General features: G+C 40.6%; 1 protein-coding gene across 2 annotated transcripts in view; it reads right to left on the bottom strand.

Moving 5' to 3' along the window:
• Window positions 1-317: 317 nt before the first annotated feature.
• ecel1 (endothelin converting enzyme-like 1) overlaps window positions 318-21197 on the bottom strand; it is a 68400-nt gene continuing 47520 nt past the window's right edge. The window contains exons 8-18 of one of the 2 annotated variants that reach the window (XM_084351621.1): window positions 20237-20335; window positions 19648-19722; window positions 15207-15310; window positions 14134-14192; window positions 12384-12435; window positions 8625-8692; window positions 7866-8014; window positions 6392-6457; window positions 4512-4607; window positions 2727-2803; window positions 318-1849 (exon numbers count right to left, since the gene is read on the bottom strand). In XM_084351621.1, the coding sequence (XP_084207747.1) occupies window positions 1750-1849; window positions 2727-2803; window positions 4512-4607; window positions 6392-6457; window positions 7866-8014; window positions 8625-8692; window positions 12384-12435; window positions 14134-14192; window positions 15207-15310; window positions 19648-19722; window positions 20237-20335 (945 nt within the window). In that variant the 3' untranslated portion in view covers window positions 318-1749. The remainder of the gene's footprint in view (window positions 1850-2726; window positions 2804-4511; window positions 4608-6391; window positions 6458-7865; window positions 8015-8624; window positions 8693-12383; window positions 12436-14133; window positions 14193-15206; window positions 15311-19647; window positions 19723-20236; window positions 20336-21197) is intronic. The other variant, XM_084351622.1, reaches the window with a different exon arrangement.

Below are 21197 nucleotides of genomic sequence, written 5' to 3'. Positions count from 1 at the left end.
CGGGCAGATTGTAACTGGTATAACTGGTAATCTTGTTTAATGAAACAGCCTTCTGGTTTGCACAGCTGGATGATTATGTATTGTAAAAACTTGCTTGCAGGTTTTACACAAACGGGAGGCAGAGCGGGAGGGGTGGACTTCTACCATCCAGTGCTTGGAGGCCAAGAGAGAGCTGGCTCACATTACTGGATGGAGAATCCAAGCCTGAGAGGACACAGCTGATAACACAGTCACACTGATAATAACCAACAGAAACATCTCACAAACACACACACACACACACACACACACACACACACACACACCTGAACACGGACTAAAGCAGCGTGACACAGTGATCCTTTGTATTTATTCAAACACTAAACGGTGACCGACAGGGAGGGAGAGATAGCAGCCACAAGTGGAATAGCAGCTGAAGAGACAGACAGGTGTGTGTGTGTGTGTGTGTGTGTCGTCCTCCATATATAGAGATCAGAAGTTAATGATGGTCAGGAGGGAAACATGCACTCTCATCGTAACAGACTGTACAACCATAACATCTGATATAGTTCTCCACTGTACAAAGATTCTTCTGTACCAACAGATTGTTTATACAAAAGTAATTATTTAAAATAACACTGTGTACAAATGTATGATCCTTCATTTCGTTGCACTTTCTTCTGAACAGAGTGTTGGCTTCTGTTACTGGGTGACTTAACTGTGAATACACTGTATGATGTGACCCGGCACTCCCCCTCTTGCTAGGTTTGTATGAAGTCATTCAGAGTTCATCAGGAATCACAGATGTGAATAATCCAATCACAGACGTTCCTCCATTGGCTCTCAAATAAGCTCATCCAATCGGTTAAGGTTGTTAGCCATGCTGCAAATTCTAGTAAGGAAAAATTTCTCTTCTTCTCTGCTCGTTTTGATAAATGTACTGGCTCCTTTGTGATTGTACTGGAGGCTGAAGAGTTGAATGTGTCCTCCATTTGGCGCTGCGCATTGCTACAAATCCTGAGAAAAACATCTACCATGAGTCCACCTTCTATTTTTTAAAAAAGTTGACAAATCTTAAAAACCGTACAAACACTCACAGTAACAAGAGGACCAATGCAGGCAAACAATACAACAGTCATGGTGGTTAAACAGTGACCATTACTCTCTGCGGCCTCTAGAGTGCAGCACTGCGACACAAATCAGACTCCATCACCAAACGGAAAGAACAACATTTTGGCAGGCACGAGGTTGCTACTGATCTCAGTTCATTTTAAATAGGTCCTTGTCCAGTACATCAGGGAGTGAAATCACTGCTGCTGCCAATCGTTACGCTTCTGATATGCAGAAGTTTTTTTTCTAGTTGATGCTACAAAGAAGAGAAACGCTTGAAGAAACATGTTGCTTAATTAAAAATCTAATATGAATACGGCGCATGATGTATGAGATTTATCTGCTAAAATAGAAAAATAGATGATTTGAAAATAATTCAAACATAGAAAAATATATATATTCAAATGATATAAATGTACACGATCATGCTTCAGATTGGTTAGAACACACAATGAACAATTCTATAAACTTTCCTAATGTGTACTGATAATGTTGAAAAGATATATTTCCTTCCCGTATCCCTTTATAGGCAAGAACAGGCTTTTATGCGCTCTGTATCGTCCTGTTGGCTCTGATGAATGTGTGATGTGGGACAGGTTGTGTTTGGGTGCGGGCTGTGAAGATGAAGTTCATCCCAAGGTCAAGAGGCAGACAGAGAGGTCACCATACGGAGCATTTATCCACAGGATTCATTGGGGAACCCTTCGGGCAGTGGAAAACACGGGAGAACTCATCAAACTGGGACACACTGCCGATCACTCTGCAGGGGGAGAGTACACACCATTAGTAATGTGGAAATCTTGAAACATTTATGCCTGTGTAATGTGTGCACTGGAGCTGCAATGATTAGTGGATGGAAAAAAAATGTACCACCAACTTTTTTGATATTTGATTGTTTCAATCATTTATCAAACATTTGCTAGTTCCAGCTTCTTAAATGTAAGCATTAGTGGCTTTTCCTTCTCATTTATAACAGTAAATGAAGAGTCTTTGGGTTTTGGACTATTGGTTGGACAAAAGAAACAATTTGAGAGACACTTTGGGCTCTGGGAAACTGTTAGCTTTAGATAGATTTGTCATTTTTTGGATATCTTAGATGTAGATATAATATAGTAGATGAATATTGAGCAATAGATAACCTTGCTTAAAGGAGACGCATTATGCTAATTTTGAGGTTCCCTATTTTATTTTGGGTTACAACTTGAATAGGTTTACATGCTTTAATGCTCAAAAAATGCATACATTTTTCTCATACTGTCTAGTGCTGCATCACTCTGTCTGAAACGCTGTGTTTTAGTTCCAGTGTCTTTAAGGTGCCTCTCCCAAGTACCCGGTTTGCTCTGATTGGTCCACTCACAAATGCATTACCCAGCACTGCTAACAACAGCAGAGCAGCTGTGCTGACGTGATGTGCCAAACTAGCCGTAATAGGCATGATTCAGGCAAATGTGACATAGTGAAATAGTGTGATGTCACGATGTGCACATGATGTGTGTTCCTGTGCACCTGTTACAACCTATATAACACACTGAAGGAAAAGAAAAAATTCTAAAGCATAACAAGTCAACAAGTCAATGCGCAAAAATGTAACAGCAGTGATTTTCTGGGTGGTTTTCAAGTAAGTGCATATGTTGTACCTGTAGTGCTCTGGTGCATGTTTGTCAGTCAGCAGCTGCAAGTAGATGGACTGAGATCTTCTCTTCATACACCAGTTCTGAAAAGACAACATGAACACAATCAGTGATCCAACCTGGAAAGCGTATTTACATTTTCTAAAACGTCATACTGCTACTGCACTACAGTTTACTGGGAAACATTGTATGTTTTCCTGCACCATATTGGTTTTAAGAGCCAAACTTATTAGTTACTTCCCAGATAAGATTTTACATGAAAACAGATATAAGCTTAAAAAATGTTTTGGTTTGAGGTCAAACCAGTGGTTCTCAACCTTTCTGGTGAACCCTAACAACAAAGCAGTTGGAGCCCCTTGTCTCGATGCAGATGTGAGTTGTTTAGCAGTTCCATCAAAGAGTGATTTCCCCTCCAACCTTCTCAGAGGGTGATATTTAACTAACTGTTCAAGGCCCGAAGAGGTCAAATTATTTTACATTTCACAAAAAGCACAGGTTAGAAAAAAGTCCCAAAAACACATTAAATAGAGCTGCAGCAGAACTTGTTTATTTCCTCTTTTCTACCCCAACATTATCTCAAGACCCCTCAGATGCATCATGTGACCCTTTGGAGGGCTCCCGAAACTTGCTCCACCTTGAGCAACAACAGCTGTAAAATACTAACTATATGTTGAATAATTAGTATTAACAATCCTTTAATGTAATACATAATAATATGTCAGTCAAGGGCCATTTTTTGTACTTTAACTTGATACTTTAAGTACATTTTGTTGTTAAAAGTGTAGTTTTACTAAAGAAGGATATTCAAACTTAAGCAAAGGATCTGAGTTAGTTTTTTCACTATTGATTGCACCATGATTGGCTGAAAGTGGTCATGCAACAAATTATGGCCATAAATTTATATGGTCAGCCAAAACCACACACTCTGGAGACATCTTTGTAGCATGAATGATCTGTGATCTGAGTAGAATATTTGGCCATTTCATTGGAACTGAAACAATTAGGCAACTAACCAACAAGTGAATTGGCAGAAACGTTGAAAATAGACTAATGATCATTTTCAAATAAAACTCCTCTCTTCTCAAGTGTGAACATTTGCTCGTTTTCTTAATCTTCTCCAATAGTAAACCGAATATCTTACTATTTTACCTACAGTATGGGTCTTTATTTTGTTAACCAAACAATTACAGCAGGTAATCAGCAGGCAAACCAATACTTAGTGTAATCATTAGTTGCAGCCCTGCATTTGTCAGTGGTTGGATATTTAAGAAGTGTGTCTCCTGGCCTGCTTTGCAGAATTAAAACACTAAATCACATTAATTTTATGTGACCACAAAGGTGGTTGATTTGGCTCACAGCTGAAAAAATTATGCACATGTGACATTTAAAATAAAGGCACGTACAAATATACATGATTTTTATATCACTTCCCTGTGGCAAGAATTTTAAAAATATGCTAAAACACTGCAAATTGCATTAAAACTCTGTCTGGATTTTGCCACTGTTACATTAAGCTGTGAATTTCAATGACACCATTGAAATTCAATGATAGTCATAATAGTTACAAGGAGCAGCGGTGGTCTGGTGCTTAGAGCCACTGTGCTGTCATGAACAATGCTTTTTTCTGATCCCTCCAATGGTTAATGCATCCATCCGCTAATGTTGGGATAATACAGAACTCCTACCTGCTCTCTGTGATCAGTCGCTCCAGCTGAGAGTGGCAGCTAAAATGATTTAACATGTAAATGTAATGAAAAAGAGTTGTAGGAAACTTTTGGGAAGATTCTTTACCTGTGCAAAGGCGATGAAGAGCAGCTGTTCGTGTGTGTATCTGAGGCCAGGTAGGGGCCTCTCTGGACCATGTTCCCTCACCCACTTCTGATACGCCTGGACAGCGAGAGAGGTGTGTGGAGGGAGTGAATAATTAATGACAGGAGATGCATTACAAATGAAATTATGATCCTGCACCTAATTAGGCATGTTCAGACCTTGTATTACTATCCATCCTGAGTGATCCGATTACAAGTGGACAGCTCTAAAGTCAGTTCACACCGTCCGTTCAGAGTGACCACTTGCGATCAGATCTCACTTCCCCGCTCTATATGATCATGAACATACAGTACACAACACTGGAACAACACTGAGACAATTTTTTTTTTTACTGAATTTTTTTGAGAACTGTTATAAGAAATGTATAAGATGGCCCAAATAATAAAGTCATAGACAACATTTCACAACATTTATAAAGGTTTTTCCTAACTGAACAACTTTAGAAGATGGCAATCTTTAAGGGAATCTGGGGACTTTCTCCAAGATCGACAGAGAAAAGACTATATACTGTAGATCACTGTATTTGTAAAGTTACATGTTTAGCATTGATAAAATGTTCTCCTCATTCCTAAAGTCAGTGTAAACAGTGTAATATCTTGAAAATGGGGTTTCAAACAGCTGCATTATACAAAGACAGGCTGCTACAGTGATGCTGTGACAAGCAGAGAAACAATTTAAATGAGAGAAACAAAACTTAATATATTGCATTCAATGCTGATTTTTTCCTTCCATTTGCCATAGCTGTTTCACAAAGCTTTATTTTAAAATTCTTCTCACTCAGCAACTCTCACAATTGCTCAATTTGTTAAGGTAGTCTGGGATAAATGCAGTTACTAGTTAAATGGTTAATTGAAACAGAGGTTCACAAACTTAGCTGCTAACATTGGCAGGTGAAGAGCGCATAAACACGGAATTTATATAATAGTAAACTACATGGAAATGAAGTGTGTAATCCTTTGTGCCTGTTGCTGTGGCTTCTTCATCTTGTTACGCAGTTGAGCAGGCGGTCCTTCAATGTGATCCAGGACACACTGCTAAAAGTATGTGGTCACATACCACCTCTGAATGTGGTCTAAGTGGTCGGATCTCCAATGCGTCCTCAGTGTGTCTTGGGGGCATTCACACCTGTACGTAGAGCTGTCCACTTGTGATCAGATCACCCAGGACAGATGTCGATACCAAGTGTGAACAGGGCCAGTGTTCTAAGCAGGGTACTAATTCACACTAAGATCTGAAACCACATTTACAATCTCACTTTGATTGCAGCTCAGCAGCTCTGATTGACATTACTAACAGCCATTATGACACTATTGTTGCGTTTTGCTATTACAGTATTGTGTATTTCAAAGCATTAGCTAATTCCCTTTGTACATTTGTTTCTGCATGCACAACACACTCCTTGCTTTAATATACGCAACTCCATATGAAATTAAATTATTCAGCATGCCAGATACTCTGCTATCCAGGAAAACACACACACACGCACACGCACACGCACACGCACACACACACACACACACACACACACACACACACGCCCACACACACACACACACACACACACACACACACACACACACACACACACACACACACACATACAAGCAGGGAAATGGAATTGAATAAAAAATGTTGATCTTTTCTCTTGATTCTGGGACACTTCTGCTCTTTACTTTAATGCAAATGAAGCACAGTGGTGTATGAAGAATAGCAAGAACGATTTTCGAGACAGGAAATGGACAGAGGCGGTATACACTGATAGAGTGAACTCCAATATTTACATTTATTTGCAGACACACAGCCAGAGTGTTTGTACAATGATGGTATCAAACTTTACTTACATAGTATGACAACTTGAGCCCTCCCATGTCTGCTATGTTCTCCCCCAGTGTCAGACGACCATTCACCTGGACACACAGAAAGGTAATGTCTGAAAGGAGACACTGAAAGGTCTTAACATCTATGCCTGTGTACTTCTGTGCTGGTGAAGTACTTCAAGGATGTACTTCAATCTAGGACCTAGTGTGTGATGAAAAGAACAGTATCAAATACCAATCTTTATATTTTCAGTGAAGTTGCTTCTTGCTGACCTCATCTTCAAATTCATTCATTCATTAAAAAAAAATAGGAAAATAAAAATGGAAATAGGCTTTATTGCTTTCTTGCCAAGTTGAGAAAAACAGTACTACTCACATGTTTTTATGTTAATTATGAAGTTGGAGCCAGGGAGCCTTAGTTACTTGAGCTTAGCATAAAGGCTGGACACAGGAAGCAACTGCTTGCCCAAAGGTGAAAAATCTACCTACTATACCAGCACTTTTAAAGATCACTAATTATGTTAAATCTTGTGAGTTTAGTCTGGACAAAACCCAAAATGTAAAAACTACAAGTTGTGATTTTACGGGGCTTTGCTATTTCTTCTGTGACTTCCTGAAGTCTTGTCATCACTGTGAGTTTGCCAGGCGACCACTGGAGACTCAAGACAGACCAGGCTAGCTAATTTAATGTCTGCTAGCTGCATTATGTTTACCATGCACATATGAGAGTGTGTCCATTTTCTTACTCTCAGAAACTCTTCCAAAATTAAAATATTCAGTGTTGTACAAATGTGGTAAAGTTGCCAAAGCATCACCACAAAATCTCCAATTAAACAACTGTAATTGTACTCTTAAGAGTTTAGTGTTGCATTTATTTAAGGCTGGGGGACACAATTGTCAAATCCAGCAGAAGAAGGTAGAATCTTCTGACTTTTTGGTCTCGATAGTGAGCTAACAATGTCCAAAAACAATTGGACTATTCAACATTTCCCTAAATTCAACTCAATAGTTTCCTTTGTTAGAACGTATTTTCCTGGGAAATTGCCTATATTTTTAAACAGAACTTCCCTAGTTTGCAATGCAAGGCTGTCTGTCTTTGTCATCTTCAAGCACAATTAGAGATAACCCTGATGACATTACTATGACATCATCAGGATTGTTTTCTCAGACTTGACAAAGCTCCCTCGAGGCCACTGAAGACATTTGACAACTGCTTTTACAGGCAGAGTAGTACTCCCAAGTAAACAGATCTTTACATGTAAAAGTGCTCCTTTGTAAGAACATACATGTTATACATCAAATGTAATGCATATCTGTTTTTTTTTCTGAACAAAATATTGCAAAAGTCTTCCACAAATGCCCGGAGTGGTATTCATCTAATCAGAAATACTAATAAATCAAGCTTGAAATATTAGTGAATCCACATATCTATGTAATGCTATTGCAAACACTGTATGTGCGAGTAAGGACTTGTGCATTTGTGTGTGTGCAGACCCACCCTCTGGTTATACACTGTGAAGTTATCGTAGAGCTTGACGATACATTCAGCCTTTCTCTGGAACTTCCTGTAGGACTCCTCTGTCCACCACTGTTTGAGGTTGCCATGACGGTCGTACTGGCCCCCTAGGGACATGAACCATTGCATCACTAAGATGAGGGGCAAAAGGGCAGGGGGCAGTGTTAGCATGGAGACAACACGATCTGCAACTTTCCTTCACAGTCCAAAGAGCTGCCCAGCATGTCATCTGTTGCACTTTTTGTAGCTGTTGGAGTCAAACTATTAGGAGGCAAAGTATAGTTAAACGCAGAGTTGACCTTGGCTGATGGATCCAGTTCAAGAGCCAATTGAACTGCTTTTCTAGCCAAATAAATTTGTAGAATGAAATGATGGCTGACTGTCTGCCAAAGAAGCTGGTAGTGCACAATCCTACCAGTCACACTCAAAATTATTCCAGCATTTGGTAGGTGGCTGGCAGAGATTTCACACCCTCATTATATTCTTTTGATGTATCTTAAAGGGCAGCACTCCAGACTGGAAATGAAAGTTAGAGATTGTGGCTCAAAATAGCCTTTGCTGTATAGTTGCAGGCATCCTACATATTTAATAAAATTACACAAATCATCAGGGAACCCTTGGTCTTTCTGTGAAATAGAGAAGTTCAGTGCAATTGTGGGAGTGCAACTTAAAATGGTGAAAACTTGTGGGTATATGAGCATTGTTGCAAGGGATTATGGCTGAAAAGGTTGCCATTCTTACCCCAGTCATCATATCCATGTGTCAGCTCATGGCCAATGATGGCTCCTATTCCTCCATAGTTCAGAGACCTGGCAGCAGGATGGAGAAAAATGGCACAATATTTACAGGTGATTGAAGGTTTAGTATGCAGGATTTTTCTAAAAAAAACCAAACAAACCCAAAACATAGACTTGTAAAAGTAGTCACTCTCAATCATCACCTGTGGCCCACTAGGAGTGTGTGGTGGTGTCTGTATCTGCAGAGACCACCGCCTGAACTCTAGTTCCATTTTATTTTATTATTTTTTTTTGTATTTTGCTGTTTTTTGGACTTTTCTGGGCAGCAACCCTTTGGGGAGTGGTGTGCAGCCCTGAGCCAATAACTGTGCGTAGGGTATGAGGTCAGAACTCTGCTCCTGGTCTGCCATGGATATATAAAGAGCTGCAGGTCTGTGTGTCTGTTTGACTGAGGGTGGGGTCTGAGCCACACATATACACACTCACACACACACACACACACACACACACACACACACACACACACACACACACACACACACACACAGCTAATGCATATTGTTAATTCACACAAAAATTGCCAATGTGCCACCTTCCTGCAGCCTTGTGCGGAGGTGTGAGTGTGTTTATTTGTGCTTTGGACCAGATACCTAAGGTTAGGTCTGTATGCATATCCCCTCACTCACTCCAAGAACAAAGCAGGTGTCTCACAACAGTCGGCTCGGTGACCTCAGTGCCACATTTTCTGTTCACACTGATTGCGAAACATCAGATATCCATTTGTGCACATGTGTGGGAAAATTCAGCGTTGGGACCCTTGAGCAGCAGTGTGAACATAAATCTTAATTTCCCAAGTTGTATAAAACAAAACCTAATATACAAGACCGTAACATGCCCTAACCTTGTGAAGGCGCACTGGCCCACATCTCGCATACCCCCGACCCGTGTGGCCCTTGATTCCAAATATCAGTGGGTTGCTCCACCTCTCCTTGACCCTGGGCCGAGCTAGAGCACTGTCTCTGCAGCACATGCAGATATATAGAGCGATGAGAGGGCAGTCTCGGGGCTATTCACATGGCTACGTCTGAAAATGACTTTCTGACAGCTAGTCGATACGCTGCCTCACACTGGGCCCGACTCCCCCGCTAAACTAACTGGCTGATTGAAGCTTCATTATACTCAACGTGATAGCACGGAGGTGTGTGTGTGTGTGTGCGCGTGTTTGTGGGAGTCAGAGCGCGAGAGTTTATGGGAGGTTAGGACTACTGCAGTAATAACTTCAAGGGGACAGGCACTAACACACACACATACGCACACACACACTTTATTACATCATCAATTAATATTGATTAGCATGCAAGGCAGCAGGTGGTGAAAGTAGTGGAGATCACCTCTAATGAAGACATAGAAGTGTAAGCTAATGTTGGGTACACAAACTGCTAATTGAGGAGTGTGTGTGGTTGTGTGTGTGTGTGTGTGTGTGTGTGTGTGTGTGTGTGTGTGTGTGTGTGTGTGTGTGTGCACTGTTACTCAGGGGAGTTTATATGAATGCAGGAGGTGCAGCTATTTGGACTGTACTGTACTGGCTTAGAATAATGCTTAATACTGGCAGCAGTATGTTTGCTCCTCAGTGAATAGCTTTGGTTAACAAAAGATATGTAGAGTGGAATAGAATATTTGTTTTACCTGCACAATTCTCAGTGCTGCAGGTTTTCCTGGTATAGTTTCTCACTGACCATTTCATTTCCTGCCTTCCAGTCAGCCATTTGGTTTTAATTAATGCCACTGTTGTATGAAAATCAACTTGGAGAAAATTGAAACATTCTTGCAACAAGTAATCAATCACTGTAAACAGTCAGTTTTACTTTAAAACTGACTGTTTTAAGTTTTACTATTTTTGGCAGTGGTAAATGTTTGATGCTTTGAGTCAGCTTTCAATCTTTTTTTCACGAGCAGAAGTGATTTGAATTGAATTGAAATGTCCATGTAATGCATACATGTATTTCGTTTCATCTAGATTTTTCAGTGCATAACTTTTTCAAAACAGTTATAGGTATTTGTCACCATATTGTGTGGAATGGATTTTCATACTGTGCTGAATGAATGAATGAATGAATGAATGAATGAATGAATGGATGAAAAAATGGAAAGCAGGGTCGGTCTGGAAGGGAGAAAGGAAGTTATATGAATGAATATAAATTACTGATTACAAGTCAATTATACTCAGAAAGGAGTGGAAAAGGCTAGAAATTCATTGAATGCTGTAAAAGAAAAATACAAGAAATGATGGCTGAATGCCATTAAGCTGCTTCAGTTTAAGGGTTCTGGTAATGTTCACGCTGGCTCACCCTCATGACCCATTGGAATACAGCAGAGCCATCAATAATGTTGTTACTACCTACTGTATCCTTTTTCTTGTCAAAATGTCTGCTGTGAAAAAGGCCTATTTATCACCATGGGATACGAGCCAGTCAGTTGTCTAATTATGTTTATGATGCACTTAATATTGTGTAAACCCTATACTAGTCTTATCTATACTAGTCCAGACCTGAATATATTCTAGTTAGACATTTTGATCAGTATACCTCAATTCATTACTTTCCGTTGATCTTGTTATATACTTATGGATGAGCAACCAAACCTCAATACACTCTTGGTACAGACTGAAATGTAAACATATCATGTCCACCTTATTCCAAGCTCCCATCATACCTTCAACAAATTATGGCTGTGACTTCCAGCGCTTCCTGTCACTTAACCAGAACCAGCGCTTTCCATGGTAACAGGATCCTCTTTCTTAGAGCATTTGGTCCAGCGTATCATTCATTCATGAAGATTCAGGTTAGTGACTTTATCGAGTGAATACTACTAACACTATTATTATTGCTTAGCCCAGGCTAATGCTTCCAAAGCCTTGAAAGTGATGTTATTATAATTCTTTCAAAACTATTATAATTGTTTCTGCAGTGACCTCCCCAGCAAACTCAAAAAGTAAATAATAGATACAAAGTCCTAAAAACTGATTTTGATCAGGTATTGGGATAAAAAAGTATAAAAACATTTCAGTCAGACTGTAGTATGTGAGAATTTTTTGCACAATGGTATAATGATTTAAAATGTATTTAAATTCTTTTCCACCCTGACAAGAGTGAAACACTACATAAAATACTCGGTCCTTGTTTGGCACAAAGATAATAAATCTTTAAAGTAAATATATATTGTCAGAAAATGCTTCATTTCCTATCAGCAGCTGTATTCCAAAAATATTATTGGCCATGAAATCCCCCATATAAGAGCTTCTATCTAAAATGCACGGCTAAAATTGAAATACTTTGTGTTCTAATTTAACTGTGTGACTAATCTAAAGTTATGAATAGCTTTGTCCAATAGTGCTGTGACTCTAACGCATGAATTTCTCATCACAAAGAGCTTATTTGAGAGCCAGAAATGAGAACAAGTGAGATAAGTAGAACAGAGAGACAGACAGGGAGGCTATCTATTTTCATGCACCATCAAATTACTCAATGGACTCACATTTAGGGAGGCAACCTCTCAATGACACCTGTTCCATTAGCAGGACCTTGTTCAGTAATTGAGCTCTTGGTGGGTAGTTAAATTGGTTTAATCAGGTATGCTGGGGCTTCAGGGAAGCAGAGGCTTGCCAGACTAACGTAGCCTTTAATGACCCTTGTTGTTATGGCTGTTTGTGATGTTGTTGCCTCCCTACGGAGCATGCAGCAGGGACAGAAGGAGGAATACTTACTGTGGGAACTCGGGGTTGTAGAGAGTGGGCTGAAGGATGCCGGCAGGAAAGACTGGAGGACGGATAAAGAGACACATTGAGGGAAGTGGAAATGTCCAGATACAACTCATATTAATATCAGTTAATATGTTGGCGGTTGGGAGGAAATGGAAAACACAGTTGTCTTAAAGCTTCTCTAGCCTTGATGTTGATGTGAAATGTACAACCATTCTAAATCTCATCTGCAGTTGCTGGAGTGGACAGTGAAAGAAAGTCTCCCTATTTGCCAAAATGTATTGCTTTCAGCAAATACAAATCAGTTTCCTTAACAGCAGCAAGTATCTCTAGAACTCTTTTTTAAAATTCAAAATAATCCTTTGAGTCAAGTAATACCTGGACTCAAAGACTGGCAGCAGCAAAGGGTGTCAAGGCTTGACACCCTTTGCTGCTGCCAGTCTTTGAGGTTACCTGGTGGAGCTTTAAATGATCCTAGTAGCATATTATCACTGAGCTAGTCACAAGATGTCTGCTGTATGTTGTCAGTGTCTCAAAACCTTCAACTGAGAATATGGCTGCCATAAGAGCTGCAGGTCTGTGTGTCTATTTGACTGAGGGCGGGGCAAGCTACATACACACAGAGCGAAGAGGGAAGACAGGATGTAGCCTGCACTTCAACTGTATTCATTCTAAAAATTCATTGGAGGGTTATGCAGATGTGTAGCTATGTTTATTGTACTTAAGAATGTAAATGCCACAAAACATCCAGAAAAAATGTTTTATTTCTCTCATTCACTGCTTTGTTCTCACTAACACTCTCTCTCTCTTCACTCACTCCACAGTTTGGTTTTTCTTTTTCTTATGACCTATGATAGACATAGACACATTGCACAAAATGCTAATTTCTACATAATGCTGCTACATGACGTTAATGTATGTTGTTTAGGTAGTCAGGGTTGAACGCTGTCTGTGTCAGTCAAATCAGTCATTTACTAACTGTGAGCCAATTAAATCAAGTTAAAACTGACTCTGTATTAATAAAGCCGCTAGGGAAGAGAAAAAAAATCATCAATGTTCAGAAACTATTTTTAATTAAACCTTTGTCCATGTCTCTTCATCTTCAAACGGAACCTGATACTAGACATGAAATAAAAGAAGTCAGCGAGATGAATAGGATGAAAATGAAGACACAGTTGAGAACTGAAGTGGTTGGGTTAAGTGATAAAGTGAGAAAATAATGTGTATAGGTTAAAAAAAATGGACACAGGGGGGCTCTGAGGACTGTTTGTCTGACTCCTCCTGTCCTCTAGCATCAGCTTGCGAGCACACCATTGATTTTTCTCCGAGAGATTTAATCCAGCTGGCAGGCAGACACAGACAGCGGACCGATCCTGGGAGAAGACGAGGAAAGGATGGAGGGAGGGAGGGAGGGAGGGTAACGGGGGTGACAGGGCTAGATTTGTTAAAACTCGGAAAGGTGTTACTGCTTGTTTTTCCTCCAGGGGGGTATTAAGTATGTGAGGTGGAGATCGAAGTAGAAAGTGAGCGATGAGAAAGAATATGATATGAGGAGGTGGACGCTTTTTTATAAGCTGCTGCCACGTTTGACTTGTCGAAAATAGGCAGCAACATGGTGTAATTGCATGTAGCTAATGCGCGGTCCGTGTCGTGGTGCAGAATGGCAATGGGGGAAGGACTGCGTGTGTGTTTATTTGTAGAGACACATGACGGAGAGAACAATATCAGTATGTACAATGAAGAGTCACGCACTCACCCATTTGGTTCTTGTTAGGGAGGTAGTAGGCATTAAGGGCCTGAGGGGGGAGAAGCCACCTGAGGAGAAAAACAGTGTCAGACAAACAGGGTTTTAAAGATGGGATCCCCCCCCCCCCCCCCCCCCCCCCCCCCCCCAACACCACCACCACCACCACACACACACACACACACACACACACACTTAAATCACCAATCTACCTACTCGAAACACACTGGCTCCCGAACAGAATCCCAAACACCTCTGCCTATCAATCTCTCTAAACCCCACTGGTGAGAAATATTCAGTGTGTGTGGTCCCACGGCCAAAGTTCCTCTCTGCATATGAAACTGCGGACAGTTCCTTTATGGTAATCCACTTAGAGCCCGGCCAATCGATGGGCACAAAATCCTCCAAATGACGAACTCTGAAAGTGTGAGATGCCCTTGTTTCTAGGAGGGAGAGACTGATGGCTCTACACAGAATGCGGAGAGATGGAGGGGAGACAAACACGGGGAGGAGAAGTGCTTCGTTCTTTGTTTTTCTCCTCGTGACAAAACAGTGAGTGATGAGAGGTTCACTTTTGGTGATAAAAGGGGAGTAAGTGATTTAACTCCTCAGGGCATTGAGTGTGGGCTAATGATACAGTTGTTTTGAGCACCTTGGAATACTAATGTGACTGTAATGTGTTGTCATAGCAGAGAATCACTCAATCCGGGCGTACAGGGCTGTATTTCAGAAAAATGAAGCTCGTGTCCCACAGCACTTTGCTGCTGCCTGGCTGCTATAGATAAGTAAATCAAATGGATTTTCTCCAGCTGTGTATGTCGATTTGGTATCTGTTGGTTTAATTTAGAAGCGCGTCAACAAATATGTCAAACTGAAAAGGGATTCACAGGGACACATGTTAGGCATGTCAAACATATTAGGGAGACACACTCACAGTGATGTAACTGCAGGCTCTGGTGTGAGCCTCAGCTGCATGAGCTCAGACTGGATCTCAAATATATTAACCTTCTTTAATTGCTTTGCACTGCGTGCCAGTGAACTGAGGCTAGTGAAGCTTGTATAATATGAAGAGATGTGACACTCACGTCGTCTTGTCAACTTCTTCGTGGATCTTCTTGACTGACAGCTTGATGTTGAACTTGATGCTGTTGAGGATGTTCTTGAAATAGGTCTTTTCGTCCACATCAAACTGTAAAACCACAGATATGAAATGATTATGAGCGTGAACAGCTTTACTGTAGGCTATAGTTCGCATTTTGGGAATACACTTATTCACCTTCTGCAACGGACTTTGATGAGAAGTTTCATACCACTATCATGATTTGTACAATAATAGTCTTGGGGGAGGGCTTGTTTTGCATCTGGGGAAGCAAGCTCTGGCATTAAAATGGCTAAATCCCTGCAAAAAAAAAGGTAAAAACTACTAGCTTGTTTTAGTTCTTACAGTTAGTGACAGGGATTTGAAAACAGTTCCACGCAGATCGCAAAAGGGAAGACAATGTCACCTGATAAAGGCACCCAATGGCAGGCTTATACCAACAGTCTGCATCCAGTGAGTCAGACTAGTTCACTAAATATGAGGCTACTGCTATCAGCATATTAGCTTAGCTTAGCAGAAAGACTGAAAACCAGGGGAAAATGGCGAGCACTACTTTGTCCAATCTTTACAAAATCTGCCTACCAGTGCCACTAAAATTCACAAAGTAAAATGTTGTATCTTCATGCACGAAAAGCCTTTTTATGTGCAGTTCAGTTAATAGTCCCAGATAAGAATCTGCTGCCATCCTGGAAAAGCTACAGAAGTATCCATTGCTGTACCACCAGACTACGGAGCAGTGTCTTTCCTGAGGCTGCGAGACTCCTGAACTCATCATCTCTTGTTGTATAGCATAAAGGGACTACAACTCACATTCCTTCTACAACCCTGGTGTTGTAAAATTACTTCAATAAACCTTTGAGTAATCTCTTGCAAAATGTGTACAGATAAGATAAATGTATGCTCATTCCCTTTCTTTTATCTGTAGAGATTGATGTCACTTATCTGTATGGTCACTATAAAGCAACCACTCTCAGGCAATCAGCAAAGCTAGCCCACTCTGTCTGAAAGCTCAGCTGGTTGGCTGGCAAACGCACTGCGGCGAAAAGACTCCAGGACGCCACTGTGATCATCCTAGAAATAGCCAAAACCCTCTAAAATCACAACTTGTAGTAATTGCACTTTGGCTTTTGTGCAGACTAAAGTAATGAGATATAGCTAAAGAGATAATTACTGATCTTCAGCGATGCTGGAGGTGGATTTTGTCTGTTTCCTCATGTCTCCAGTCTTTGTGCTAAACTAATGTAACCAGTTGATTGATAAAGCTTCCTATTTAACATACAGACATCAGAGTACAATGGAACATGGCAACATCTAATGGAACTCTTAAAGCAAGCAAATAAGTGGATTTCCCACAATGTCCAACTTTCCCTTCAATTGAATGTTTGTAGAAGTGTGGTCAGGCAAACAGAGCTACTAAGTCAGCTATTAATTAGGTGTTACTCTGTAAATAGTGGTAATCAATGGTGCCTGAGACACAGTTTATTTGTGATTTAGTATGGGTGAAAGCTACTCCTGTTGTGATGGTAGTGCTGAACATTAAAATGCACTTGCAGTAGTTTATTTTACACAGATTGAAAACTGATTTTGTTTACTTGCCAAAATAATTGTAGTATTGTGCTTCTGTAACATCTCCATCCTTTAAACTGACAGTAAACACATCATATTCCTTGTTTGCTTTTGTTTAGTCTCAAACGGCCAGATCTGCTTCTGTCAGTTTGTGACAAAAATGCACATCTGTGCAGAGCATTACTTAACATTGTGGGAGCAGATGGAGGACATTTGACTCTAACAGAGCTTACACAACCACCTCCCACCTATGAGTCTGCAAACTTTAGACTTAAGGAAAAGAACCAGTAACACAGCTAAAGCAACTCTTTGCTTGTCAGTAAAGTTGAGATTAAAAGCTATCAATTTCTCTCCACATCAAATGTATTTCGGCTGTAATATTACTGTAAACAGCTGAGGATTTTCATTCATCCAAGCCAACGAAGTATTGCAGTTCTTGATTTAAAGGTACCTTGTGGACCACTTCCTTTCGGGGCCCATGTAACTCAATTGGACTGTTCAGAGAGGTTCACCTTTTGGTGATAGTTTCAGTGTCTGTCATATTTTCTCTGGGCGAATATTGCATGAAAACATACTGGTTACATTTTAGAAACAGTCTAAATGATAAATTATATTTGATATAAATGATCTGATCCTGACAAATGATGAAATATGCATCCGATGCTTGGGACGGGGGAACAGGTCGGCTTCGAGGGGAAACACTTAACAGTGAGCGTTTATCGGTTTGAACATTAAAGGTCCAGTGTGAGGGATTTAGTGGCATCTAGTGGTGAGGTCGCAGATTGCAAACAATGAAATACCCCTTGCCTCTCCGGAGCCAATATTTGTTTTTATTTTGTTCTGGGCACCTGTAGAAACATGGTGGTGCAACACAGCGGGCTCTTATGGAGGAGGACCCACTTCCTCTGCAAATATAAATATGGTTGAAAAAGATTTTATTTCCAACTTTTTTGGAATTGGGGTTGAAAAAGAACTTTTTTACTTTTCACTACAGTTTTGCACCAGTAGTGGTCTTGTTGTCAGAGGGATTTTGTTGAGAGGAGCAGGGTCGTGTATTTTTTCTCTTTGAATCACCTACCCTACTTTGAGCATCACCTTCATGGTGCACTCAAGCATAGTTTTTTAAAATTTCGATTCCGCTTCACTCACATTCAAGCAAAAACTTGTCACCTAATGAACAGTATATATAGTGCATCTGTTTATAGAGCTGCCTGCTAGTTTTCCATCAACAAACTCTGCCACTGCTTATGCACATGCCTCCTGGTTTTATCAACATACTTAAAGGAGACCTATTATGCATCTTTTTTCTATCCTTCGGTGTGTTATGTCGGTTCTTGTGCATGTAAATGCAATGTACTGAACTGAAATGTAGTGTTATCTTGAAAGTTAAAATCTCAAAGTCAGCGGCAACAGGAGCTTCTCTCTCCCACAGAAAACACTGCTCCTGAGGTGCCTGAAACGCCTCGTCAGTATCCCCGAGTTTGATTCTGTGACTTCTTGACATCACGTTACATCACCATGTCACACATTTGCATAATGTATGCCTTATTCTTGGTAGAAGTGAGGCCAACTGAAAGCTGAAAACACGACTTAGCCGCAGCCAAAAATCAGATACTGTATGTAAATGTTTTATTCATATTTTAAATAACCCAAAGTTATTTCTAGAGTAGCAACAGCGATGTTTAAAACAGCCAAGTCACTGTATAAACATGATAATATCGCACCGGAAACAAATTTAATGTCAGTAAAATAAATATTTTTCCTGTCATGACAATACAGAGTGAATGAAGAACAAGAACATCAGTCAGTATCAGTCCGTCCTCCTCCCTCTGCTCAGGTGATTTACTGCCTGCAGGTATCCTCCTGCAGGGGGAGGGATGACAGGCTTCTTTGTTCCAGCCAGCAGCAGTTTACAAGAAGTCGCGACATTTTAAGATATGTGGCAAACTATGCTACACAGACCACATACAGACAGCTTATGTCGTGGCATGTTTGTAACAATTTGCCAAACTAGCGCACTGTGCAAGATATCGTTTCATTGCATGTTCACACGTTTATGTTTGTTGAACAGGTGTATGGATAAAGTAATAGCTTTTTAGTTGTGAAGGTTTTATTGCACACAGACGGGACTGGGAGAGCGTCAGGGGTCTGCATCACGGACAACAGCCCACTAAGCGTTGAGAAGTACCAATAAGAGAATAATGTCGTGGTTTTTATGAACTTGGTTTGTAAATTATAAAGCTATAATTTAGCTCCGGGGCCCTCTGAATATCGTGTTTATCATAGTACCCACTTAAACTTAACTTTTCACACAGTCCATTTATTGTTACAAAGGAGTTAAAGAGAAAATCCGGAGAGAGGAGTGAGAACAAGACAGATAAAATCATGGTCAAGAGTGCTGCTGTCGATTGGCAGATCCTCATGAGTCTCTTGAATCTACATTACACATTCAGTCAATCATCAGTGGGTAAAGGCAAGGAAAATGAATCCAGCGCTATGATTGGTCCAGCTCTTCTTCTTTAGGTTTTTGGCAGGCTACAGGCTTCTTGGCATATCACTCTTGCCTCTTTTTATTACTGCCGCACAATTGGTCCAATTCAGAAGGCGTCACCAGCTTTTTTAGCGTATTTTGGAGTGACAAAATGTACTTGCATATTTCATGTCAAAATGTGTACCTGCTACGCAAAATGCATACAGGTTGGCAGGTCTAAGGATGCATGGTGATGTCTAATAGAAAATCATCTCCGAGACAGAGAGAGACAGAGAGAGAGAGAGAGAGAGAGAGAGAGAGGGTGGGACGCTGGAGAGTAGAGTTTGTTCCCATGATGTGTGAGAGTGAAATAGAAAAACTCATGACTCACCCCATATTCTTGATCTATGAGCTCAGGTTTGAGCAGGAAATCTGGGTACCCTGTCATCACCATCATGTGCTGTAGCTGGTAGAGAGGAAGAAGAGAGAGTGATGGGCAACGTGGAGAAGAAACAGCTGGTCCAACATCACCCTACATCCACTCGCAGTAACTAATAACCACTCACACACACTCCTCTTTGGACCGAGGCACACAACCATCAAGCCAAGCACTGTCTCACACATACACATCAACTAATCAAGCTAACCCAATGTAATAGGATTACAGGGAAGCTCTTTATATTCAGCATGGCCCTCTAAAAGGATTATAACTTCAGATTGTAAAAGTATTAGAAGGGATATCTTGCAGTGCAGACCCTAAATCAGCACCACAGAGAGAGAGAGATCCGGATTAGGCGATCCTTACTTCTCAATGTCAAGCCCTTGATGTATTCTATCACACACTTCTATCTAACCAAGCAATCAATCAAACCCCCCGGAAAGAAAGGAATTGCAAAGAAATAATTAAATTCTTTTCAAATACTAATCGGATCTGGCAGGGAGTCGTGTCTGTGATGCACAAGCTGAGTTAGGTTGTGAACCTTTGCTCTGGCAGCCTCCTTGGTAGCTTCATCCATCCAGTCCAGCTCGTGCAGCCGGAGGTCCAACGAGTGCTTTATGTCTTCTACCAGCTCCTGTACCTGGAAGGAGATCACATGCATGTTGGAAGATGTTTTTGAGGCTCTGGAAACACATTTTCTCACCATAAATTATGGACATGAACAGTTTGGGATATTTCACATGAAAGATTTCTGGTTTTTGTTTCCTCTTTGTGATTCAACAACATTTGAATCTGAATGTGATGACATGCAGTCCTGACGAAGCAGATTAGCTCTGCTTTTGAATCTTCAAAAGCAATTTAACATCCTGTTTCAGTTTGAACAAATCCTCTTCGAATCCTAAATAACGAACCAGAACACACACCACCCCGTCCTCTTTGCCACTACAGTAACCCACCACAGCTGACACTCTCACCCCCCTCACTCTGTCAGACCATTTCTCCAGTGTATCTCTATCTTTGTGTTTCAGCCATTTTCTGATGTTTCTATGCCCGGATAGCGTCTTTTTGACTGGCCGAAAATAAAAGCATGACAGCGACACAAGTAGAAAGCTGAGTGTAAGTTCAATCAAGAAGACTATCTTTCTACTGCTCATCATTCACTGCGCCACGATGTTCTCAGACAGACAAAGACAGGATGTGGAAAGTAAAACATGGCACACCAGGATATAATGTACAAAAATAAATAAAAGAAAAAGAAAAAGGGAACGACTAACCAAAAACCCAAACCATGACAACTTTTATGGACCATGGCACCCCCACAGGAATATTTTCATGTCATGGTACCCGGAGCTGCCCTACCTTTAATATAGCATATGTACATCAGATTCAGTCCTGTCCGACTGTATTGAGGCCTCAGATATAACAGCATTTTTAAACACTGTGTCAAATGTTTCCATCGTGTGTTCTGACCATTATTCATCTGACTGCCAAGCTCCTGAAGA

This window comes from Pagrus pagrus, assembly GCF_965226575.1.
Source record: "Pagrus pagrus genome assembly, chromosome: 4".
Classification (NCBI taxonomy): domain Eukaryota; kingdom Metazoa; phylum Chordata; class Actinopteri; order Spariformes; family Sparidae; genus Pagrus; species Pagrus pagrus.
The sequence above is the reverse complement of the archived record's forward strand: the minus strand, read 5'-3'. Positions and strand labels throughout refer to the sequence as shown.